This window comes from Megalops cyprinoides, chromosome 14 (assembly GCF_013368585.1).
Source record: "Megalops cyprinoides isolate fMegCyp1 chromosome 14, fMegCyp1.pri, whole genome shotgun sequence".
Taxonomy (NCBI): Eukaryota; Metazoa; Chordata; class Actinopteri; order Elopiformes; family Megalopidae; genus Megalops; species Megalops cyprinoides.
Genome location: NC_050596.1, coordinates 5,720,850 through 5,746,915, shown reverse-complemented (window position 1 = coordinate 5,746,915; position 26,066 = coordinate 5,720,850). Strand labels below are relative to the sequence as shown.

Below are 26,066 nucleotides of genomic sequence, written 5' to 3'. Positions count from 1 at the left end.
ATGAACTGCTGGAGAGGGGACTAACTTTTATTCCAATACCTAAAAAGGTAAACCAGGGTGAGCTCAAACGGGACTTGTATACTTACCACAGAAAATTGAAATTATTGGAACACTTTGGTTATAGGGCAAATTTGGACCACATACCATTTACAGGGCCTTCCACATGGGAACCTAGGTTACAGACAATTTTGCATAGTATTCAAATGTTGATACATACATAGATACATACTAACACACAATCTTTATCACATCTTTATCACATACAAAAACACACTAAAACTACAACACTATATACTCACTTTCAAATCCATCCGGTACAGTTCCTGGAGTCAAACGCCTGTTGGTCCACTCAAAAACGTAGGGCAGCAGAGGCCTGTTGGATCAGAACGCTAAAACGGTGGTCCCTTTTGGCCTCAATGAGAAAACCTAGAAAACTCATTTCAGGAGGAGTGAGATCTTGTCCTGCTCTGGTGAGTGAATGCGGGGTGGAGTGGGGAACTCTCCCGCTGCCTATTTTCTCAAAAAGCAACGACCCCCAGAGGACAACACAAGTGAAGAAGGACGACGGGAACTGCAGTACTTTGTGGTGGAAACCTAACGGTGCCAACGAAGCCACAAAGTAACAGTCTAGGTAAGTATAGATTGTATTGGTATGCGTCAACCTTGAGTTGACAAAGCACGCTATCAATCAGTTGACCCCTGCACCACTGCTGACACCTACACAACACATACAAAACACAACACACAAAAACACAATGGCAGACTTTAGGGAAGAAACGACCGTCTTCAGAATCATCCAGACAGTACACCATCTGCAGAACACAGAAGCATCAGGAGCCAAGACACCACCGACCAGCCTAAACAGGAAGATGCAGGAACTGGCCACCCTACTAAGACCAGCTTCGCCAACAGAAGACACCATGATGAAGCTGGCACGAAACGCCCGAGCTCCACACAAGGAAATTGGAATGCCCACAAACAGCAAACTGGCCAGAAGCATTCCAGGTAGCAACCAGGTGGGCCAAGATGTTTAGCAGAAGAATAGGTCCGATCACACTGGAGATTGCCAGGAGTACGATCAGCTCAATCCACACAAGACAAACAAAAAAACAACCAATAACAAAGAATAACAGATTTGTAACGCTGGCAATATCAAGACCATCCTGAACCACAGCAACCCGAAATACAGAAGAGTACCAAAGGGAGTGGCCCCCTCCGACTGAGACACACTCATCAGGGAGCCTACCAGAAAACCACATAAGGAGAGGGAGCAAAGGACACACAGGAAAACACAGGGATTGGGAACCAGAACCAGAGAGAACACCAAAAAAACCCTAAACCCAACCCCACCCCTAACCCCAACCCTAACCCCACCCCTACCCCTAACCCTAACCCCAACCACCCTTCTACCACAACAACCAGTTTCCACCCCACAAGACACCCCATGTCCTGCAGAAAGACCCAGGAGTGGTGAATCACCATCTCTGCTCCAAACATCATCTTGGGGGATTCCAACCTGGTGAGAATCCAGTCCTTCAGGAGAGGAGACCTGCAGGTAGACATTTGCCCTGGGGCAAACGTTCACCATGCAGCAGCCATCCTGGGAAAGACAGGAACAAACCCCAAAGTGCAGAGAATCATCCTGTTCTTTGGGATCAATAACAAGGACCAGCACCCAAAAAAGACGGCCATAAAACAACTGCAAACCAGGCTGAGGGCCGCCAAATCCACATTTCCGACAGCAGAACTCTGGATACCAATCACCAACTACTCGGAAAACCTGGAACCACTTCAGAAAACCAACCTGAACAAAATAAATGAACACATAAGAAGAAACATGCCACACATTCCAAAGCTTCCAGGGGAATGCTTCCAAACAACTGGGGACGACATCCACTGGACAGATAACACAGCCAAAAAGATGCTAGAACACTGGCTGGAGCATTTAAACTGAGCATCCCCACAAGCCCAAGCACACAGAGGGAGGGGAACAACAATGTTATACTCCTGGCCAGCAACTCACAATGACACAGGACCAACTGGACCTATTAAAGGATGGCCTATCATACATACCGACATTGGGAATCCACAAAAAACAAAAAGAAACCCTCAGAGGAGAACTGTGGGACTTCCACAGAACTGGCAGCCTTCTTTGATGGAATGGATAACCCACGAAAACCACCCTTCATACCACAATCCAACTGGGAGCCAGGACCAGACCAAATGCCGGGGGAAATCAACCGGCTCATTCGATCAAACAACAGCCTGATTAAGGCACTGAATCCCCAAAACCGCAGGGACACAAACAACCACAGTAAAGAAGAGAGCCAAGCACTGCGACAACTGGCAAAAAACAAACAAATTGTAATCAAACCGGCAGACAAAGGAAGTACCATAGTAATAAGTTAGTAAGTAAGTACCTAGTAAGTTAGAAAGACCCATGTACCCGGACACAACCAAGGAAATCCACAACATCATACAGGCAGTCTTGGACCATGGCCATATCACAAAAAACTGAGTTTCTGTCTCAGGGGGGAGGAGAACCCTACACCCAGGTTATTCTACCTACTCCCCAAAATACACAAGCCACCAGAATCCTAGAGCGTACCATTTGAGGTCCTGTCGGCCAGACCCATTGTCTCAGACTGCAACAGTGAATCCTACAGGACTGCTGAATACATAGATTATTTTCTCACCCCACTGACAACACAACAGTCATATCAAAGACACACATGACTTTGTCAACAAAATAAAAACAACCAAAATGCCACAAGAAGCAATACTATTCACCATAGACATAAACAGCCCATACACAAACATCAACACGACAGCAGGAATGACAGCAATGAGGACCTGGATGGAGAAGTACTCATACAATTCATACAAATTCTCAACACACACCACACATCCATTACAGTAAAATATACCACACATAACCAACAAATAGACTTCCTAGACACCACCACGTACAAGGGACAAACATTCTCCCACACACATACACTAGACTGAAAAAAGTCTACATTAAGGATACTGACACACGTGCGCTATTACACAAAAACAATCTCCACCCAAAAGACACATTCAGGGGCCTGATCAAGTCTCAACTGCTCAGGTTCCACAGGATCTGCAGCCAACAATCAGACTTTGAGGCGGGAGGCTACTAAAACCCTCTTCAGAGCCCTAAAACCAAGGGGGTATTCCAGGTCCTTCCTCAGAGGGATCAGGACGACCTTCTTGGACAGAAAACAACAGGACAAAAGGAAAATCATCACACTGATCATCACATATTCAGCATTCAACCAAATGGCCAACAACAGGGTGAAAAACAACACTGCAGATATATTAGGACCTACATGCTCCAGGAGTACAAAATCATCTCTGCATACAAAAAATCCAAAAACTTGAGGAACCACTTAATAAGAAGCATACTCACTGGAATCAACACGGCCCCCCACACAAGGCCCGATATTTTACAAACAGCTCACGACAATCAAGAATGACACCACAAACACAACATACCTCATCAAACAAAGACTCGCAACAAACACAAACAACTGCATATGGAAAGACGAAAAAACAGAAAAACACTGGATAAGGAAACCGAACACCAGTTTCCCAGGAGGATCGAACAAACGGTAAAAACAGACAAATAACAGAAGACACGAGGGATCAAATTCTTTCCACTTAAGGGCTACAGAAATCTGAATGGCCAGTGTAATATTTTCTTTCCCAGGCAGCCCTCACAAGGGGAAACTTGGGAAACAAAGATTTTACTCCCTCACCTAACCCTAACCCTATTCCTAACCATCTCCAGGAAGAAGCCAGCACTCAATGATTTAAAAGTACTCTTGGCCTTCTCGGTGGGAGAGCATGTCTGATCTGCATAGGTAACATACAGTCCGCACAGGCTGTCTGAATATGAAGTCTGGATATGAAGTCTGCCCATACAGTCAAATACATACAGTCTGCACAGACATCTGCCCATAGAGTCTACACAGGCAGTCTACCCATAATCTATTCATGGGGTCTGCACAGATGATCTGTGTCTACAGTCTACACAAACAGCCTGCATATGTAGTCTGCCCATAGGTCCGTGCCCAGACTCCTCCCACCCTGGCCAAAACTGTTTGGTAGGTTACACAACAGAGTGAGCAGGCATATACTGTCAGCATCCTGAATAATCGGTTTTTATGTACAGTATACTAAATTCATGTGTAGGGGAACTTCACGTGTTGCATGGGACTGACAACTCTAACATTCACTAGGGTATGGCTACAGTAAGTCACAGTTTAACTCATACACCTCCTGTGTCAAGCAGCAGCAAATTTTTTTATATAAAAATTAAATGAAAGGATTTGTGGTTTCTTCCAGGCATTGCAAATAGGGAAGGATTTACATAGGGAAGGAAATTTTGTTTAATCATTCATCATTTGTGTTTACAGCAAAGCTAGTTAGCTCAGTTGCTAACTAGCTAACTTACTCGATTACATAGCTAAGTTAAACTATACACAGCAACTAATGTTTTCAAAGTATCTTACTATAAGTGAAACATCACATTTGCCAGACATACGTTTTATTGTAGATTGATAATATGATTGATCATCTTGGAAAATCATCTGAGAGTCTCGAATTACCAGAATTTTGATCCCCCTACTTTGAAGGTATCATTAAAGGAGTCTCCAATAACTTATTAAAACAATACTAAAGTGACAGAAGTTGTTATACAGACAGAACTAAGTTGCCTTGTTTTGTGATTGTGCCTTGTCAAGTCTAATTGGTCATCATCTAATACAAAATGGCATTAGCAATCACAGCATGCAATGTTACACAGATATCTGTAAAAATACTACTTAGAATCAACTGCTTCAGCATAAACAGGTTACCAAACATGAGCAGAGGCTCACCATACTTGTTACCACTACACTCTTCACACTGCACAACTGCACAAGAGTATAGAATGCTAAACAAACATTCAGACCACTCTCTCAGATATCACCCCCGTTGTGTCCCAAAGAGGAGCCCAAGAGTAAAAGAAGCACTCACCAGATTGATTTGGTTAAGGTCTCTTTACTATTACCACAGTGAAACCAATCCAAATAGCTTAAATAAGTTAATGAGATGATGAATACAAAATACTTAGGACCATTCACAGCAGAATTAAGAAAAAAAAAACTCAAATTACATTTCCCTGAAAAAGGCTCCAATACAAAGTGTAATTAAATTTAAAGTGTCTTTGTGCATTGAGATTATTTTAATCCATTATAAATAAGTCCTGTTCTCTTGAAACAGTGTCACTAGTTCAAAAATACAGTACACACGTGGAAATCACTCAGCTCTGCTATAATAACCACTGTACTTTAGTATTGTACATATTTACAGTTTACACAAAAACATACTTTAAATTTGAACAAAAGCATGAAAATAGTTGTCTTTCTCGATAGATGTGGAAAATAGCGTTCACCATAGAGTTATGTTTTCACAATATTTTATGAATATGAATTTCCAAAGAAAGTCACTACTGAAATGCTGCCTTAAAGAACATAAAGATTCAACATTTAATTGGATCTTTGGCCTTCTGCCATTAAACAGCAACAGCTGTAATAATCATATCATTGTTGCTGAAAATAATCCAGTTTAGTGGTTCTTCTTTTTTTACACAAGGCACAGTGAATATGGAGCGTCAGCCTGCTGATCACAGCAAAGCACAGGTGGCTGAGCGGGATGCAGGCTTTTCACCAGGGCCCTGCGCTCGCTGCTGCCCCCTGGCCTCCGGCCGGAGCGGTGCGTCACCGCTGGTGCTCCTGTCCCCGTCCTCCTCGCTCTTGGCCTGGCCGCTGTCCGCGAGCTGCTTCTCCTGGGCGCTGCCACCAACGCCGTCTGCCCCACTATCGGCTTCCCGCTTGCCCTCCGCTGCTGGAGACCGTCGGAACAGAGAGATCTGCGCAGAGTGAGAAAAGAAAGGAAAGTGCAGTTTCCACAGCTACGGACACTTTCAGAAGGGGCTGTCAGCCCTTCACTGCATCTGCTTTTAAGGCTTTTCCTTACCGCAACAAAGGAAGGAAGAAATACTTCTACTATGAAAGCTCTTCAATTTTCAAGAAAGGCTACATAAAGATCTGCATGCCAGGTGTGGTCTGCTGTTACAGGGGAAGTGAAGAAAGCCCTGTACCTTTCGGCTGGACCCAAAAAGGCCTCGTGATTTCACACCCTTTGTTACACTCTCTGGTCCATTACTGGAGTCAGGCTTCGCTTCTGTTTGGGAAATGGGATTCTGCCGAACCTCAGAAACTAGCAAAAGAAAAAAAAAAAACATACCATATATTATCCTCTGCCTTTCAATGGGTTCATAGAATGTGATATTTTACACATGCAAATAGCTTCCCTATTCCTACGCGATAACAATAAAACCAAACCGCAGTATTGTTACTGCAAAACTTTTCTGCATAGAAATCTTTAATAGAAACACGTACGCTCTAAAGGATAAGAAATGGACTAAGTGGTGAAAGTTTATTTTTAGAAACGCATGTTTGGATTGACACTCTGTAATGAAGTTATTGCATAACCATCTGCAGCCTGCGCTGTCATGGATAAAGGTCAGAGTTAAACTGCTACAGCATGGCCCAGCGACAAGGAGGGAGAGAGACAGGGAGAGAGATAATTCACATTTTTAAAACTAAAGGAAATTTAGATTTCCTGCACTTTAATTGTATCTATTTTTATCCATTTTTTTTGCTGCGATCATTACTACATTAGGTTAACAGATGTTTTGTATAATTTTGTCATATTTCCGTGAAACTTGCTTCAGCAGGACTGTACACCTATAAGCTCATGCCAATAAAGCTTGTGTGAATTGAGAGAGAGAGAGAGAGAGAGAGAGAAAGAGAGAGAGAGAGGGGGGGGGGGGAGAGAATCAGAGAGCAGGCAACTAATGATATGTTTATTTTATCACTAATTCTCTTTGATGAATATGATATCTTAAAGAGTAACACCACAGCAGATGTTTGAAATGGCTGTTTGTATGTGTTATGGACATGATTAACTCAAGAGGGCAGGATGTCAGAGTGGTGAGCAGGCCCCCGCCTTTATTCAAAGGCCTGCAGCCTGGCGGTCCCAGCTGCAGAGCGCTCTCTCTGCGACAGTGCCTCAGGCCAAACGCCCATGCTCACAAACGGGCCTGGCAGCTTTCATCTCGGCAGTAACAGACACAGTAGCAGCTATTCAATCCATGCGCTGGACTGGCAACAGGCACATTTATACTGCAAAATTAGCACACGTGATACTGGAAAGAACCCAGCAGTGAAAGCAAGCAGAGGACTGGCGTGCGAGTCTCACCATTCTGATCACCATCTACCACCGTTTCTTCTTTTGTCACTTCAGGTTCCTGAGGACAGAACGTTAAAATGTTCACCAGCATCCAAGTTGACAGTAATGCACCATGTGCATTTCTTGTGGAACAGAAAAAAATTTGCAATTCCATGCAGGCCCTTTGCTCTCATCTCTTTTCACAGCAATGAAACGCTGCATATGAGTGTACATTCGCCGCGCTGATGTCTGTGTACTGTCACTGACCGGAAAATGAGCGGGAAGTATAAATTCTGTTAAACCATTAAACCATCTTTGAAATGTGTGAAAGTTATGCATGCCCTCTGCCGTTTCCGTTGCATGAAATACCTGGTTACGGCCTGCATTTACCCTCGTTGCAAACACGCACAGGCATTTATATTTAGCACAGGGAAATCTGAAGATCTTCTTCTCATTGTGAACACTAGCTTGTGATTTGGTGTGATAGTGTTAGGGAAGGGATTATTTATGTTAAAAATAGAAGTCAAATGTAGAACTTTGCATGGTACCTGTAATGGCGATAACCCCTTCCTTAATACTATCAGTCTAGCCTGTGCTTTGGTGTGATAGTGTTATGGGAGGGGTTGTCTATGTGGAAAACAGAGGTCAAATGTGGAGCTTTGCATACCTGAGGTGGTGCTCCTGGAGTATGACCATTGCCCGGCCCTAGATGAGGCCCCTTCTCTCCTGCCTGTTCCTGAGGGATCTCTGCATCCTTCTCATCTTTCTCATCCTCTTCCTCTTCATCCTCCTCTTCCTCTTCCTCCTCCTCCTCCTCCTCCTCCTCATCCTCCTCGTCTTCATCTTCCTCCTCCTCACCGTCACTCTCCTCAGCTGTTCTGTGTCCTAGATCCTGTTCGGGAGGGTAGACAGCATCAGTCACTACAGACTGCTCATGTTGGCAGAAGCTGTACTAGTGGGCAAAACAACCAAGAACAGGAGAGAAGGCAGGTTTACAGGGTTCGTAAAGGGTTAATACAGGAGAGAGCTGCATAGAACTAGACCACATTACAGATGAACATTCAGGGTGCTAAAGCCACAGTGCTAAGGCCTTTATACAGACAGGTAGGTCTTGGGAGGCTGTGGCTGCTAATGTCTCTGTTTCTCCACCAGTAAATATGAGCCAGGAGCAGCCAGACAGCTGAGAGATACACAGACTAAACAAATCACAGAGTATCCAGGGGCTAAAGTGAGGAGGGAGGGAGAGAGGCCTCTGAAGCTACTGCACAAACCAGCTAATCTGGTGGGGGGGCATGGGACACTTAGATCTCACCTGTAGTGTTGACCAATCCTTTCTTTAGATCTTGGTTTCATGAGTCTGTGTGCCAGAACAGACCCTCAGCAGACACAGGCTGCCGTGTTTAAGTGTGGGGCGCCTGTGAGGGGATTGCTTTATGATCATATGCGTTTACGACATTTGTCAACCGTTAATCGTTTTACGACAAAGGACCCAGATTTATGACAAGAGACTGGAAAACGAGAAGTACAGCCAGAGGAAGAAGCTGTGGCAAAGTGAAAAATAAAATCTGAATATCACATATTACAATTTTATATGATGCAATATAACTCTAATATCAGCTATATGAAACTACATATGACATGACACAGGTCATGTCATATATTGTTTTACACGCTAAGATATTATTATTACTGTGGTTAATGTTATTATTTCCTATGGGCAATTTGCACGGCTTATTTTTTTTAAATGATCCATTTATACATCTACAGCTATGAAGGCCAAGTACCTTCCACAAGGCTAGAGTTCCAGTCAACATTAACACCATCTGGCTATGAGCCCTGACCCCTAGCATATATGCCCTAGCTATGAGCAATGCTGTCAGTGTACGGCTGAGCTTATCAGACTCTCAATGATAGTGGAGAGTCAGCCATACCTAGAACACTGCCACAACAAGCTTTCTGATGCCACTGCCTGGGTCACATAACTTAAGGTTGTTTACTTAATGAGCGAAGCCTGTCTGACCTGGATAACTGAAATGTTGAATTCATGTTCCAACAACAAATAGCGAGACATAAAGATATGATGTGATTATCACGATATGATATGAATGACAAGATATCCAGTCACACACTATATCACAGTGCCATTGTACCTCTGTAAGTGTGTATGTCTATGTAAGTATTATATCAGTACACATGTAACTGCATTCAGTTTTGTAAGTTATCCATGCAGTATTTGCTGTGCAACAAGGCGTATTACATGTAATGACAGAAGTACAACCTACTGTACTGTTCTGCTGTTGAAAACCACTCTCAATGTCTACATCAAACATTTTCTCATTTAAGAAATGAATATAATTTTAGGGTATTAAATAAAGATATACCTCTTCCTAGTGACAATTCATTTGAGAAAATACCAGCTACATATACCAAAACATCTTCATGAAACAGGGTGAAACACTTCCCACATTCAATAAAATGCAGAATGTAAAATACAACAGCTCCCCAATCTGAACGAGAGCCTTCACCTCCCCCTAGAAACTTAATGTTTATTGTTTGTTAATTATTTGTTAAATGTTCAACGACATAGGCGTCATTTATGCTGAGGACGCTGGGGACATGTCCCCACCACTTTTTGTCATGGCCCATTTCGTCCCCACCACTTTTTGAAAGCCTTTGCACGTCGAACCCGTCATTGTCCCCAGCAGTTTTCAAAACAAACTGACACCCATGTTCAAGGACCCTTTTTCTTCAATCAAATTCAAACTGACTAATAGGAGATCTTATGTCAATTGTTCACATGTTTGTAGTTTGTCTGGGAACGAGCCTATTTGCTAACAAGCCACACCTGCCTAACTGAAGGCTTATTAAGTACAGGTGTGTGGCTGGAGCAAGGGAGAGGCTCATTTCGTTCCTGCTGTTGATTTGCTTAGGTTGGTTTCTTTGCTGGGTTTTAAAATAAATTACTGTTTTGCTCTTTTCTGCTCATTCATGTGAGAAGCATCAGCCAGCTTCTTCACACCCAAATGTTGAGGAAATATATTCTGTTTTAATCTTAGCTTCTAAACCCCATACTCCCCCTTTATTTCATAAACATATTCCCTAAAAGCTTCCTAAAATCACAATAGTGAACAAAAAAGGTCTTACAAAAACAAACTTAAACAAAAAAATGACCTGTAGCTGTACAAGTCAACTGTTCAAAGAAGGTGAACACTAAACATGTGCGAAATCAGACTTCATAAAATACACAAATCCTCAAATTCAAATTATCCATGAGAAAATATTTTACTCAGTATAAAAAATAAGAAAGTAATATGTCAATTTACAGACAGTGTCTGGTCCACTGTGACATATGAAAACAAGCAGGACAGTACCTGTCCAGCACCGTAACTTTAGGCAGCACTTATCAAGCAGTGTAGCTATGAGTTCCCTTTAACACAAGTTCAACGGCAACAATGAAAGAAAAGCAGAGATGAGAAAAAAAGAAACTGGGAGCGTTTTCAGACTGACATCAGAAAATGAAAGCATATGAACAAAGCATATTAACTGAAAACATATGAACAAAGCAGATAAGGTAAAATGTAAAAAACTCCTATGCCACTCTGTCCATGTGTAAACACACAGAAGCATAGTTGACACGGTAAGATCAAATGCTGGGCTGGAAGAGTTAGAAAACAAAGCACTGAAGGTGTGGACCGGGAGAAAAGTCTGTTCATTTGAGTTCCAGGTACTGTGGCAGGACGTTGGTCCAGAACTGCTGTGAGTCCTGTGACCCATTGACCATGTGTTCTTTCCCTGAGCCTCTCTGTTTGGTCTTGGTGGGTGGCTTGGTTGCCCTTGCCTCTTTCTTTCTGCTTTCAGCTGCTGGCTTAGATTTTTGGGTTTCTTTGCCTTTCTTTTTCTCTCTCTTTGTTTTTTTCTCCTCCTCCTCCTCTTCTTCCTCTTCACCTTCTCCCTCACTCTCATCAGTCTTTTCTTCTTTGCTTTCTTCTTCCTCCCCTTCTTCCTCCTCCTCTTCCTCTCCTTCCTCTGCCTCTTTTTCTTCCTCCTCCTCCTCTTCCTCCTCCTCCTCTGCCTCTCCCTTCTCTTCCTCCTCTTCTTCCTCTTGTTCTTCCTCTTCTCCCTCCTCCTCCCCCTCTTCTTCCTCTCCCTCTTTTTCACCCTCTTCTTCCTCTTTCTCCCCTTCCTCTGCTTCACCCTCTTCCTCCTCTGCCTCACCCTCTTCTTCCTCTTCCCTCTCCCCCTCACCCTCACCCTCCTCCTCTACTTCTTCCTCCTCCTCTACCTCCTCCTCTTCTTCACCTTCATCCCTTTCCCCCTCTTCCTCTCCTTCATTCTCATCCTCCTCTTCTCCCTCTACATTCTCACTCTCCTCCTCTTCTCCCTCTCCTTCCCCTTCGGCCTCTTCATCTTCCTCTGCTTCTTCCTGCTCCTCTTCCTCACCTTCACCTTCTTCCTCATCCTCCCCCTCATCTACATCCTCTTCCTCGCCCTCTGCCTCTCCCTCCCCCTCCTCCTCATTCTCCTCTTCTACAGCACTCTGCTCTTCCTCCTCTCCTTCCCCTGTCTCCCCTTCCTCGCTTTCAGCTTCCTCCTCCTGTGCCTCCTCGTCCTCCTCCTCAGACTCCCCTCCTGACTCCTTGCTCTTGCTCTTAGCGTCTGACTCCTCGCTCACTCCGCTCCCCTCCTCCCCTTCCTCCTCCAGCTCACTGTCCTCTCCTTTGCTCCCTGCTTCGGTCTCGCTCTCCTCCTGCTCTGTGGTCTCCTCTCCCTCCCTGGCACTCTTCTGGTCCCTGCTGGCAGTGTCTTCCTCCTGACTGGCCTCTCCTTCCCCCTCCTCCTCATCTGTCTCCTCCTCTTCCTCTGCCGACTCATCTTTAACCCCGCCCTTACTCCTTTCATCACTGCTACTGTCCTCCGCTCCTGTGCTCTCCTCTCTCACTTCACCTGGGCTTCCCTCCCCATCCCTCTCAGCTCTCGCATCATACTCCATTTCATCCTCCGCCACCGCTAAACCGCCCCCAGCTTCACGCCGACCCCTTGATCTCACCGTTCTCCGACCCTCAGGCGTCCGGGCCTTTCCCATTTGCTGTTCGGGACTTCCTGCCTCCGGCATCACATTTATGCTGACGGCTGTCCTCTTGGCTTTCTCTGAGAAGCTGGAGTCCGCAGACTGGCTGCGGGAGGGATCCGCAAGAGCCCTCTGTTTGCTCAGGCGCTCCGCCTTCATCCTCTGGGGGGAGGAGCTTACTGTCTCACCACTAGAGCTCCACCCCCTTTCCCTCGTTGCCACCTCCCTCAGGAGATGTGCTGCACCCTCCATGTTGACGTCTGGCAGAAAGGAAGCTGCTTCAGAGAGAATGCCCATCCGTCCCCCTTTCGACTTTGCACTTCCTGTGCGTTCCTCAGCGTCAGACCTAGCTATGGATTCACTGGATTCAGGCCTCATGGTCTTTTTATCACCATCTTTTCCCCTCTTTGCGGATGCTGGTCTGAGCTTCGGGGATGTTTCAGGAGGCTCTGGTGTCGACTTAAGACTGCTGGGTAATTTACCCTTTGGCGCAGATGACACCATGAGCGGCTTACCGCGGCTCACAGTAACTGCTTCGGTTTTCTGTATACTTTGCAAGTCCTTCATCGCTTGGCTTTTTGACAGACTTTTAACTTCTCTAGGTCCGCCATGGTCCTGTGCAGGCTTACTTTTAACCATTCTGGGCGAGCCTCTCACCTCAAAGCTACGTTCACTCTCTGCCTCTGTTGGCTTCCCTCTCCCTGCTGTGGATGGCCTCTCCGCTTTTCTGGACTTGCTTTGTGCTTTCGTGACTGAGCTTTTCCTCTCCGTATCTTGTATTTCCACCTTCTGAGATTTGCTCTTAGCCTTTGCAGCTGTACTTTTCCCTTTTATGGGTTTATTAGCATCTAAATGTGTGTTTTTCATCTCTGCAGGTGGAGTTCCTAAATCTCTGGACTTACTTTTTTCTTTTGTGGGACTGCTCTCAGCCTCCTTGGGTCTGCTCTTAACTTTCGCAGGAGTGGCTTTCACCTCTACGGGTTGACTTCTGACCTCTATAGCTCTGGCTCTTACTTCTACAGGTTTGCCATGGATTCCGTCCGGTTTCTCTTTGATCTCAGCGGATCTGCCGGAGACTTTAGTGGCTCGGGTTTGAGCTTTTACGGGCGTGCTCTTTGCTTCACTCGAATATGTTTCTGCTACCAGCTGACCTCTGACATCAGCATCTTTTCTCTTCTCTTCTTTCGGTCTGCTTTTGGCCCCTTTCGGTTTGCGTTCGGCCTCTGTAGATTTGGTTTTGGTTTGTACCGGCAGGCTCGGGCTAGCGGCTCCCAGATTCGGGGGCTGGCTCCTCTGTTTCAGCCTCCTGCCGTCGGCTTTAGGGCTCCCGGGCTGTGCGGCCTTCACCGGCGTGAGAATGTTCTCCTTGCCCACACCGCCATCCCGTGGCGCCCTGAGCCTGGGGCTCCTTCTGAGCGGGGTCTCGGGCTGCGGCGCCCTGAAGCTGGAGCCTCTCAGTAATTCGGTGGGGAGGGCCCGCATGGGGGTGAAATCCGGCCCCCTCTCGGACGGGGCCCTCTCTGGAGACCCCTGAACTGCCTTACCATGTCCCTTCACAAGCTTAACTGTCTTCTATCCCGCCGCAAGAAAGCAGAGGGCAAAAAGAGGGAAAGCGTTAGAGAAATGAGTGCACATGCAGAGACGGCAGAGAAGTGCTGAGCTCAAGGCTGAAAAACAAACAGAGAGGCGACGGTCAATGGCGTGGAGAACAGGCAGGACAACCAGATGAAGACAGAGCGACAGCAATGAGCGCAGCGGCTCTAGCAAAGCAAAGCTGGCTGTAAACATAATCCTGTTCCATCAGCTCCTAAGGAATCTTCTCCAAACTCCACATTCACAAGCCCAGTGTATAATTTTACTGCATCTCCCTCCACTTGAGCAATAATAAACACCTTAAGGGTCTTGTTTCTCAAGAAAATCACCAACAAAATCCAAATTGTACAGACCAATTGGGCAGCAATTCAATGTCAATACAAAGAAAACAAATCATTTTTGACCATTAACTTGTGGAAATTGTTGATGCGGAAGATTTTTACTGCTATACAAATCTGCAATTTCCCACCACAACGGCAGCAAAATGACTGCAGTTTCACTCAGATGGGCTGCTTTTGCGTAAGGAGCCATGCATGGGTGGGAGGAGTTACTCCTGGATGTCCGGATGGTATTGATAAACACATAAATCAACACATCGTGTAGGAACTATGGGGTAGATTGTTTTGGGTGGAATTCCAGAACAATACAACTTGAAATACTTCAAAATTAAAAAGAGTAATGTGAATTTTGCTTTACATTATTGTCATCTAGCAGCTGCTCGTATCCACAGCAATTTACAAAGGTTACATTTTCATCCATTTACACAGCTGGATGTTGACTGAGGCAATTATGAGTTAAATACCTTGCCCAAGGGTACAACAGCAGTGCCCCAGCGTGGAATTGAACCAGCAACCTTTTGGTTACAAGCCCTGCTCCTTATGACAATGCCACTGCTGCTGCCCAGCAGTGGCAATGGTTAATTTAATACCTACCTAACTTCATAAAATAGTCGAAAAACAAGGTACATCAGTGCAAAGACAACATGCGTGCAGAGGAGCGTGTTTAAAATGCATTGCGCATTGTGTCTTTTTTCTGGCAGCACAGTGTCTCTCTGTCACACTATCTGCAGCAGAAGCTTCCTGCGCTCCGCGAGGTGCGTTAAATGACTCACCTTCTCCTTGTGAACCGGAGAAAAGGTCAAGGATTTATGTCTCGGGTCCATCTTCATCACATGGGTCTGTCGCAGGCCGAGGGAAAGAATGAGATTTCTCACTCCGGGGACATTGAGAACGTCACCAAGAAACAATGATCACTACTGTTCTCCGGATCATGAACTCTTCTGCTCACTAAGCTAGCACAGTTTCTCCCTAATAAAACCGTCCTCACAAAACACATTACATTAAAATATTCATTTAAAATGATTTATTAAAATTGAAATTTTATGTTCATTCATGGCTTTCAATTTAGGAAAGGCTAATGCTGCACTGAAAAATGTGAATAACTGTTATGGAAAATATGTATATGTAAGTTCTTTTTACAAATACGTAATGTGCCGGTAAAAGATTCCATGTTAAAATGGCTAGCACTGAAAGTGAGGATGAAGCTAAATTTATGACATTTAATGAAATGTAATCGGACAATATTGTGCTCCCTGTTTTCACCGGGTAATTTTGGAAATAATATGTCTCGCTGAGCAGCCTGTGAGGGGAGAAATGGGACATGAAATAAAAGCAAGTAGAATTATTTATCACCATGGTTACTGCCTGTTAAGAGAGCTGGTGGGCCCGGTGCTGCATTCTGCTCGCCATGGATCCGCTTTTAAACCATCACAACACTGTACAGCTAAGTGCTGCATCTTAAAAGCATCCTAACCAGGGGGCTGATCACAAGGGTGCGGGCTGAGTAAATGAGCAACTGCAGGAGGTGTCTTCATTGACGCCAGTCACACAACTGCACAAGGATTTCAGCAGTGTCCCCTGGACAGTGTGGAACAAACTTCTGTTTCAGTTACTGAAGAGAATGATTGAGGACATCGTACATTCTATGAGCTGTGCTAATGATGTCACCTGACTGTACCTTGATAGCTGGTGGTAGGGGGTGTAGGGGAAGCACGTGAAGGGGACTGCGAAATTAGGGAGTGGGGAAGCATGCCAGGCTGTTTGGTATAACAGAATGTGGACTTATTAAATAAGCAACTAAAGTAACTCATGGTGGTTTCTTCAATTTATTGTAGAGGCCCATGCAAATTTGATGGTAAGCACAAATTTGAGAGGAACACACCCAGTACATGCACAGAACGCCAAAAAAGTCAAAGTGACACTGTGATAGAAGGTTTTGGTAAAGGTAAGAGCCATTGGAAGATTATTCTGAAAAGCTGGGACACAGGATCTAAGGACTCGATCCAATCGTGTATGGGGTAAAAGAGATAAAGGCTTCCAATCAGATTTCTTTGTTTTCTCCTCTAATGAAAAATTATTCATTTATGGAACACAAGATTACGCATGTGACTTATGAATATTCAGCGCACTGTATACAGTAGTTAATTAACATTCCTTTAATGCAGGATTTGTATGTGTCAAGTTTTGTCATGACACCCCTCCTGACGTGTTGACTCTTAGCCTCAGTGCTGTCTCTTATTCTGACAATTCTAAATAACCACAAATGACCAGTTCCCACCAGCCAAAAAGTGAATGATTTAGACGAGTCTACTGCATTTCTTTCTTTGGAAATGATAAGAAAACACCACTCACCAAGTTGAGCACATCCGTGGTGTTCCCTAAATCTTTCAAGCTCTCGCTGTCTTCCACATTTTCACCAGCGGAGGCTTTCTGATGCGCCATCCTTCCTGTAATTAGAAGAAACAGTGACAGCAGGTGTCAGCAGCGGAGGAGGTCTGATCAGCGGGGATTCCCAGAGTCACGTCTGACAGGTTGGGTAGACCCCGAAAGCACAGCTGAAAGCGCTGTCACATTCTTTTACTTTACCTCAAAAATGTGGCATTTTGAAGGAGATGAGCAGAGAAGACATCTCCATATGAAACCACCAACAGGGATATAAACTGAAAATGCCAGCTACCCCAGCGGAACCCAAGGCATGTTATTTGGATCTCTTTTTAAAAAGGCTGCAGTCCTGCATATCACGGTCACATGGAACCAATTTGACAACAGAGGCAGTTGTGAGTACCCGTCCTGGGAGACGCGGGGTCCTTCCTGCGGTGGAGGCCGTTCCGTGCCCGTCCGTCGGGCGCGTCTCTTGGGGGTGCCGTCTGGCTGGGCACGGGCAGGGAGGTGTGCAGGTAGCCGGATGTCAGGGGGGGCAGGGTGCGAAACATCAGCCCGAACTGTTCTGGGGATCGCTCCTGAAAAAACCACAGCAGCGTTTTCACTGCATTACTCTTAAGGGTTGGATTATTGGTTGAGTCAGATGCAGGGTGTTAGGTGTCAGACATGTCCTACCTCTAATTTTCTTTGTCCTTTATTGTTCATAGGAACACTGGTCAAAACTGTGTGTCATTAAATAAGTTAATGAACATGCATCTATTTATGTGAAACATTCTCTGGTTTGTGAGGGCTGCTCTGTGAGGTACAGCAATGCAGAAATGTATGCTTATATCTACAGCTTATTATAGAATGCTGACACCTAGTGGAAGAGATGCAGAACCATTCCGCATGCTCAATTAACGTTTGCATCCACACTCTTTGCTACCCGTTGCTAGAGTCATATTATCAAACCTGCCAGACTCCATTTTCATTGATGATGACTACCCCAAAAGACAATATTATATATGGAAACAATCAGGCCACAGAGAAACCCAGGTCCCTGTCTGAGAGGTACCCACCCTCTCTCGGCGCCGGACGCGAGCAGACAGGCTTCTGTTGAGGGTGCTGGAGGCGGAGGTGTCCCCCAGGAGCTCCGTGTACGACCGCTCCAGGTAGTTCTCTGTGACGTCGTCCTCCTCCAGGGACACGTCCTCCATGTCCTTGGGCCTGGGCGTGGCCAGCACCAGCATGTGACAGCCGCCACAGGTCGCCTGGGAGACACACACAGCAAACGTCACGCTGGACGTACTGACAGCTCTGTAAATGTCACAGCATGTGCTGCAGGGGGTGCCAATCAACTCTCTGGATACACTGCTCCGCAAGTGCATTAAAAGCTCTAAACACCACCCACGATGCAGCTGCTACAGACTGTACATGGTGTAAGTGCATAGTGGGGATGCTACTTACAGCCTGTACATGGTATTTAAGGAAGCGGGAGCATAGCGTTGGCTTGAACTGGTTAGTGAAATTCTCTTCGCCAAGACCCAGCTTCCCATGTCGTCCATCTCCAAACGTGTAGAGAAGTCCCTTGTCTAGAACCAAACCAGAGCTAGAGATGACAATAAGCTCAAATTCACATAAACCATCTATATAATTCAGAGTGTCATATACATCCCTATCCCTATGGTTCTCATTGGGAAATTACTGACTGAAATGACTGCATTCAATTACAGTTAAACACTACTGATTTATTTTCTGCATTACTAAGCACTCACTAATAGAGCAATGAGAGAGCTTCATTGTCACTGCCCTGGTACCTGCACTCATAATTGCTCACAGTAATTGAATCAACAATTATGGTAATTAATTCAATTTGAACAGCTCTCTGGGGTATGTTAGCTGTGTAAATGAAGGGGAGATAAAACCGAGATGCTCCCAGCAGCCGCAACCCGCTGTGTGCCGAGCTCGGAGACGGCTTGCCTGTGATCACAGCGGTGTGGTTCTCTCCGCACATCACGTGCTGGACCCGCCCCTTCCGGAAGTGGTCCACAACTTTGGGGAGAGGCGACTCAAAGGTGAAGGTCCCGTGACCCAGCTGCCCAAACTGTCCCAGCCCAAACGTGTACAGGTCGTCCTCTGGAACACAAGGCGCGCGGGGAAATCAGATGGGCCCGAGATTCAGTTACTGTAATACTATCATGCTTTTTCTGAGAGTGGAGTGTTGAAAAAACGTTTGACACCGCTGTGAACCCCTTTCAAAACAAAGGAGATGGAAATTGGAAACGCATTCCTTTTAGTGCAGTACCCCCAGGGCTCTTCACGCAGAGAGAAAATTAAAACCAGCAGGCACGTACAAATGTCCTTTTGTAACTGCATGTCAGTGCTGAGAGTGAAGCATTCTGGGAAACCCCCAAGCCCTTGTTTTACCTGTAAGCGCTACAGTGTGGCCCCCTCCGCAGGACACTTGGGTAACCCTGTCGGTGATGGCCAGCACTGGCTGTGGGACTCTGTGATTGTCCAGCAGCTCGGGGGGCAGTCCCAGCTTCCCACTGTCACACTCCCCGAATGTGAACAGGTCCCCATCAGCTGTGACAAGACAGGACATGGGACGCAGGAACTCAGAGGGCTACCCTCTGCTGAGAAGTAATACGCTAGTTCATTTAAGCCTGAGCGCGCATGGCCAGGAACAAGAGTTGCTCTACAGGCATCCTATATTAAGACCAGATATTCCACTCTTGCCTTCTGCTGTCCACTAGCAACTCAGAACACCAATAATTACAATAGCAGAGACAGAAATTTCAATGCGAGGCACATGAAGCTGACATCTGGACAATAGACAGAAGATCTACGGCTGCACGGCATCATACCAGTGACCAAGGCGGAGTGGTAGTATCCACAGGACACCCAGGAGACGGGCCTCCCCACGGACACCTCCCGAGGGACCAGCGTGTTGCTCTCGTCCCCCAGGCCGATCTGACCTTCTGAGTTGTCGCCCCACATGAACAGCCTCCCTTCCTCTGGAGTCGCAAAAACCAGAACGTGAAAACCATTACACAGGCATAGGCCCTGTACCTGCTGTATTAACAGAATGCAATCCTGGCCCTCAATTACACTCCTGGCCCTCATGTGGTAGGTAAAAATAAAACATCTTTTATTTTTTACTGAAGGCTGTCATTATTTGGATTATGTGGAACATGCATTAAAACAGACCCCTGATCTAGACAGGTGGCCAAAAGGAATGAAATCTTGAAATAAGAAGTCACTATACTGGTATTGAGTGTATTTTCAAGGCAATCAAAAAAACATATGCTCTCTGATGATCATAAGGCTGAGTAAAAAGATGGAACATGTGTATCACTGCTGACCCTACTGACCTATGAACCCCAGCCAGAGAGGCAGGGCCTTACCAGTGAGAGCGGCGGAGGTGTTTGAGCCAGCCGCCAGCATTTTGATGGGTCTGTGGCTGCTAAAGAAGTCCACCCGATGGAAGGACGTCCTCTCTTCGCAGTCCCCCAGACCAAGCTGACCCTCATTGTTACCCCCTGCGGAGTACACGTTCCCCCGTGCTGCCAACACGGGAGCCATGACTTAAAGACCGGGTTCGAACTCGCAAACCTGTCATCACTACTCTAGCCCTATAACACTACAGTGCACTACACCAAAGTCCATAAACTGACTGCTCCAGAACAGTCTATAATGGTTCCTGTTCAATGTTATCAGTATGCTCTACATTATTTTCCATTATTACAAACACATATTTACAGAAACAAAACTGTACATCACATAAACACATATAATGCTGATATCAAATAAATGCTGATATCAAATGATGGCACCTTTTAAAATAAAATATGTAAACTTACTTGTGTATACTATTGTGTGATTTCTTCCACAGGCTGCAAGCTTCACCTTTTCTGATTTCAAAGCTTAAACAAAATAGAAAATAATACATTTTCAACAAACAAACATTCAAATCACCCCTATGGACACATTTAAAGGGAAACTGAAGAAAACATTAAATCGGCGACCCATCACTGCTGACAAAGTGAAAGATTCATGATTATCACATACTGATGCATTCTTTCATTTAGGAAATTCTGTCATCGGTAAATTGTGAGGGATTTGGGACTGTAATTCCAGAAAATAACACAGCAATTTTCTCTCACATACTTTCAGGGCCGTGGAAAGCTGAATGTGCAATTGAAAAAAAGGCCGTATTGTTGGAGAATTGGAGAGTTATTACCAGCAGAAGGGACCTCTCCCGTGGGGATGAAAAGCCATTCTTGGAGCAGAAAGTAGCACTTAGGGACACGGGATTGGACAGGACCCAGCACAAATCTCTAACAATAAAGCTAAATGCCCTGATGCTTCCCATAGCCTCTTGCTGTTTGCTTTTAATTGTAAATTTACACACAACTAAAAATGGACTCGTTAGAGGCATTTTCATCACTTGTTTATCCCTTTCTCAAAGGTGCTTTGTCATGCATTAATAAGGTGGCGTCTGAGTCGTGTTGAGACAAGAATCGGACGCAGCGGCTCATTTTCACTTAGCAAACACCTACTGCTCGGCTGTGCTGATTGGTTCTCCAGAGGCCCTCGTTCCTTGCCATTTAAAGCAAATTTCTACAGTTCGCACCCAGAGAGATCAAATTCAAAGAATTTTTTTTTTTTTATCTCTGATACATATCGAGCTTAGCAGAGTCCTCGCAAACTACTCCCTCAAGCAATCGCTCATTCCGACAATTTTCTGCCATCATCAGCAACACATTTCCCTCCGTTTTCTACACACAGAACTGCATGAGTATTAGCGCTGAAGTGAAAAATAAAAGCACTGCAGCACTGTTTGGCTTCCATGAAGAGAAGCTTGATGCTTGATGTTGCAGTATTCACTGATACTGCAACATCAAGCAATCACAGGCAATGGGGGGAAGGAGCGTGATACAAAGCCGTTCTAAACAGATGCTTAAGTGACCACTAAATGAAAGGGAAATATCCTGATGGATATGAGTATGAAGGTCTGTAGCGCTGTCTCCTCTGTGGCACGGTGCAGGATTTGTGGATAAGGGCTGTTCACGCAAGCTCTGTCCATCAGCATACTCCACTGACATCAGGCTACGCGGTAGCCTAATGTAAAGGGCTACTCTGAATAGTTTTCCTGTGTCAGTCCCATTGATCAATCCTTTGCCTTTAAAAACTGACCCTACTTTATAATGCAGTTTAAACTCCTCCCATTGAAAGTGACGTTCAATCACAGTGTAAGGAGGCTGAGAAGACGTGATACTGTCTGCACACATCTTTCCCCATGTCACTTATGCGTTGGAAAATGCAACTGCTTGCATTGCTTGCATAATGCCTGTGATTCATAAATGATCAGATCTGTTCATATATGAGCTGTTAAAGAAAGGAAGAAATTAAGTGCTGGCTTAAAAATTGAATATGGCTGTGATCAGCTTTCACAAACCGAGCAGCATACATCAGTTGGCTGAGGTATTAGCAGGGGCTCTGCATTTTGCTGTTAATTTGATGATAACGGATTATGAAGGATTATGAATCCCACTCCAGACTGGGATTAAACTGAGCCTGTGTCTTAATCTAAACCCCTCCCTCAGACCCATGGCCATGTTTGTATCCTACTGCACAGGGTGGAACATAAACAGCCAAACGAACAACGCGTGAACTGTAGAAGACGACAGGCAACAGGGTAAGGGACGTGGAACGCTCTTTTGTGCCACGCTTAGAGGGAGCTAAATTTAAATATCCTTTCCACTGCTTGTGAGAAGTACCTGTCATGAAAGACATTGCAGCTGTGGATGGCAGGAAAATAACAGAATGCACTTGTGGCCCTTAGCCAGAGTCTAGAGCACAGACAAAAGGGAGCTAGAAAATCCAGTATGACTCACCTTTCACGCAAGTGGGCTTGTTCACCGTGGTCTTTGTGCCCAAGCCCAGCTGTCCCCAGTTATTGCTGCCAAACATATAAAGCTTTCCATTGTCTGCGAAGACAGGAGTAACACTCGTGAAAATCTGAACATAGCATGGCATAAGCTGCTTCTGCAGAGAAACAAGCCACTGTACGGCTGGTACTGTGTACAAGCAAGAACAGCTTGGATTTTTTAAATGTAGATACCAGACACACCTCCATTGTAGTGACACAGAGTTGGAGGCCATTGCTTTACTGTTGAGAAAAGTTGCATTTTTAATGCCCAGACTGGCAGTTCTACAGATTTTTAAATTTATTTATATTCAACAATAAAGGGGGAAATATGATATACCTCAATTAACGGTATATCATTCTATTACACCAGTGTATCAAATAAGTGTGTCAGTTATTGAATGTTACGTCAATAACAATGGGGAAATCCTCCAAAATTTAAAATTGCCAGTATCAGCACATTGCATTTCAATATCAATAAACAGTAACCCTGGTTGTTTGTAATACATCAGGCAAGAGAGATGTACCTCTGATCAAATCCAACACACTTTTTCATAATTTATGTTCAAAGGTAGCTACAATTTAGTTCTTTTGTAGCAAAATAGCTAGCACTGTAACATTGTATTTGCCTCTGACGGGTTTATTAAAGTAATATATTGTACCAAAGTTAGTGGACTAGCTAATGTTCTCCACAGTACAGATCTGGTCATCACCTGTTATCAATGCTGTATGTTCATCCCCACAAGAGATCCGCACGGGTTTGTCATTTTTGAGCCAGAATTTGCTTGGTACATTATCTGCAAACTTGCTTTTTCCAAAGGTAAACACGGCTCCGGATTCTGCTCGGGGAAAATTAAAAACATTTCGAAACATTTAGAAGAAACATTTAGAAAACGTGCGTATATAGCTAACTAACAAACTAGCCAGGGTCAACGTTATTGACTTCGATAACTAACTGTTCGTGTAGACTAGCTGAAATAATGTAGTTAGCTTACTGTAGTTAGTTAATGAATTAGCAAGGGTCAACCAGACAGAGGACCAGAAACTGGTGCTGGATTGGTAGCTAACTCGTTACCTACCTAGGATGCGATCTTACTGCGGTTAGTCTAACATTCGTATTGTCATGTGCTCATTCAGAATATGAAATTTATGTCAAACACCTCTAGCTAACGTCATCCTGCGAAACAAAATCCTTGCTGACAGAAACGTGCAAGCAACTGCACTTTTGCCAGCCGTCTCAAAATTCGCATTATTTATATGCAGCTAACTTAGGTGGCAACAAACCAAGCTATATCGATCGGTAATTTTTGAACCAAAACAAAACAACTAGCTACATTGCCTGCTATTGAGTATTTAGAGTTCGGTCCCTGTTAGCCAGCCAGCTAGCCACCAAGATTATTCTTGCATGACATATAGTTTATTAGGTAATGTTAGCTGGTTACATATTTTGTCCACGTTTATTCAGACATGTAAGCAGTCACGGACCTGAATTATGTATCTAGCTAGCAAGCATGTAGCGAATTGACTGAACATACCGGGTATCTCGTCCTCTGACTCTCCTGCCATGTTTCTTCCCAGTTTGTGCCCGTCCGCAGGTTAAGATCCGAGGCTCTGCTGCGTTGCTATGGGATACGACCCGGAAGTAAACAAAATTCTGCTTGTAGCAACCAGAGGTCAATGCTGTCAAAGGGACAGAAGAAGGCAGTAGCCTTAGTCGTTAATAAATAGCTTTTTGTTGCTGTTTTCTTCCGCTCTGACCACACTAAAAGAGGTCAAGAGTACCGTATTGACTTTGCTGAATGACCTTAGCATTGATTGTAACCCTAGGAGTGTGTTTTAGCACGTACCTCATATGCCGATCTCATCGACATCGTGACCTCAGGCGTAATGTTAATTAAAGACATCTGTTCTCCCACAAGCTACACATTAAACTACCAATAAAAGCGCATTTGTAGTTTACTATCCAGCTGACGTGTTTATAATACTGTGCTTTTCTTAAATAGTGATGAATAAATACAGACCACCCGTGGCTTGTGTAATTTGTTTCAATGCCAATGCACTTAGCATACGTAACATTAGCTAGATCTAGCTACAGAACTAGCTAACTGGATACTAGCTATAGCTATCTCACACATTGCGCATTTATAATATTTTGCAAGATGTCCTCTGCACAAGATTTGAAGATGCACAGAATATTGAACTACTGTACGGTGCTTCCATCGACACAGTAGAAAATAGCAAGGCTGTTACTTGTGAATGAAATTTGACAGACAAACCAAACTTGGGTTACATGAAATATTGGTATGCTCAGATCTGCTGCCTTCATTCATCAAGTTCAATTTATTATCTGTGGCCTATAGTTTAATGATGGGACATATTTTGCAGTTTAAAAAGTTTCATTTGTTCAGTCTCTTTTGCTCCTTGTAGAGCATAAGACATCCACAATTCTCTTCCAACTCTGCTTGTCTTTTGCAGCTCTTTGTGCCTCTCCCCACAACAGATTTATTTCTTTCAGTTCCTGCTCAATGTTCCGCTGCCAAGTGGGGGGCATTCTCCTCTTCTTTTACCGAGTCCATTTTAAAGCAACCTTGGGTATGCGGTGTGGTTGCAACCTCAGAACATGACCGAGCCATAGTAGGTGGTGGCGTTTAATCTCTTACATCACACTAAGGCATTTTGTTTTTTTCATAGAGCTCTTTGTTGGAGATTTTGTTCAGCCAATAGATTCTGCAGATCCTCCTTAGGCGTCTATTGTGGAAAGCCTTGACCTTACTCGTATCACACTTGGTCGGTCGCTCATCAGCAAACAGAAGACCACACCATTCAGGAGAACCGGTTTCACTAAAGTTTTGTACAGCCAGATCTTGGTTCTTACACTGTATTGGTTCATTTTCCAGATGTTACCTAGCTGTGCAAATGTAGAGCACACCTTTCCAAGTCTTCAGTGGATGTCTTTTTGAGCTCCATTGTCTTTTCTGATCAGGCTTCCCAAGTATACAAAGTTATCAACAATGTCAAGTGGCTCAGCATCATTTTGAAATGTTTCAGTGTGTAGTTATTTGTGAGTGAGTTCCCACAATGTTCAAGACCTTGTTACTAACCTTTAAGGGACTTAATGGATCAGCCCTCCAATAAGTAGAGGACATGATCAACGCCTACAAGGACCTGCCTCTTCTCAGTCCTTGCTCCAAACTGGTGGAATGAGATCCCTGCTGAGATTCGTACAAGACTCCCTGGGTACCTTCAAGAGAAAGCTGTAAACTCATCTCTTCAAGCTTTAACTCTAGTTTACCTTCCTCTCTATCTATCATATCTAGCCCTATTTTCTATTTAAAAAAAAACACTCTATACTAGTTTAGCACTTAACTCAGTGTCTTACTGACCTCTTGCAGTATTTTTCGATAACTAGTATTAGCATTGTGATGCATTCATTTGGAAATTGCTCTGGGTGAGAGCATCTGCTACATGATGT

General features: G+C 44.6%; 1 protein-coding gene across 1 annotated transcript; it reads right to left on the bottom strand.

Annotated features, from left to right (window-relative positions):
• Positions 1-5,645: 5,645 nt before the first annotated feature.
• On the bottom strand, positions 5,646-24,172 carry rpgrb (retinitis pigmentosa GTPase regulator b). Its single transcript, XM_036545693.1, has 17 exons — positions 24,130-24,172; positions 23,308-23,433; positions 22,563-22,655; positions 20,526-20,588; positions 20,070-20,228; positions 19,530-19,679; positions 19,090-19,248; positions 18,643-18,798; positions 18,130-18,254; positions 17,742-17,933; positions 17,087-17,261; positions 16,654-16,748; positions 15,075-15,140; positions 7,970-8,194; positions 7,333-7,381; positions 6,170-6,288; positions 5,646-5,938 (listed from the first exon to the last, which is right to left on the bottom strand). The coding sequence occupies exons 1-17, from the start codon at positions 24,158-24,160 to the stop codon at positions 5,693-5,695; spliced, it is 2,229 nt and encodes a 742-aa protein (XP_036401586.1). The 5' UTR covers positions 24,161-24,172; the 3' UTR covers positions 5,646-5,692.
• Positions 24,173-26,066: the final 1,894 nt, after the last annotated feature.

Coding starts and splice junctions, on each gene's coding strand:
- rpgrb (XM_036545693.1), bottom strand. CDS start 24,160: ATGGCAGGAGAGTCAGAGGACGAGATACCCG. Junction 15,141..16,653: donor CCACGGATGTGCTCAACTTG/GTGAGTGGTGTT, acceptor GGCCTGCGACAG/ACCCATGTGATGAAGATGGA. Junction 6,289..7,332: donor GGTAGATGGTGATCAGAATG/GTGAGACTCGCA, acceptor TTCTTTTGCTAG/TTTCTGAGGTTCGGCAGAAT.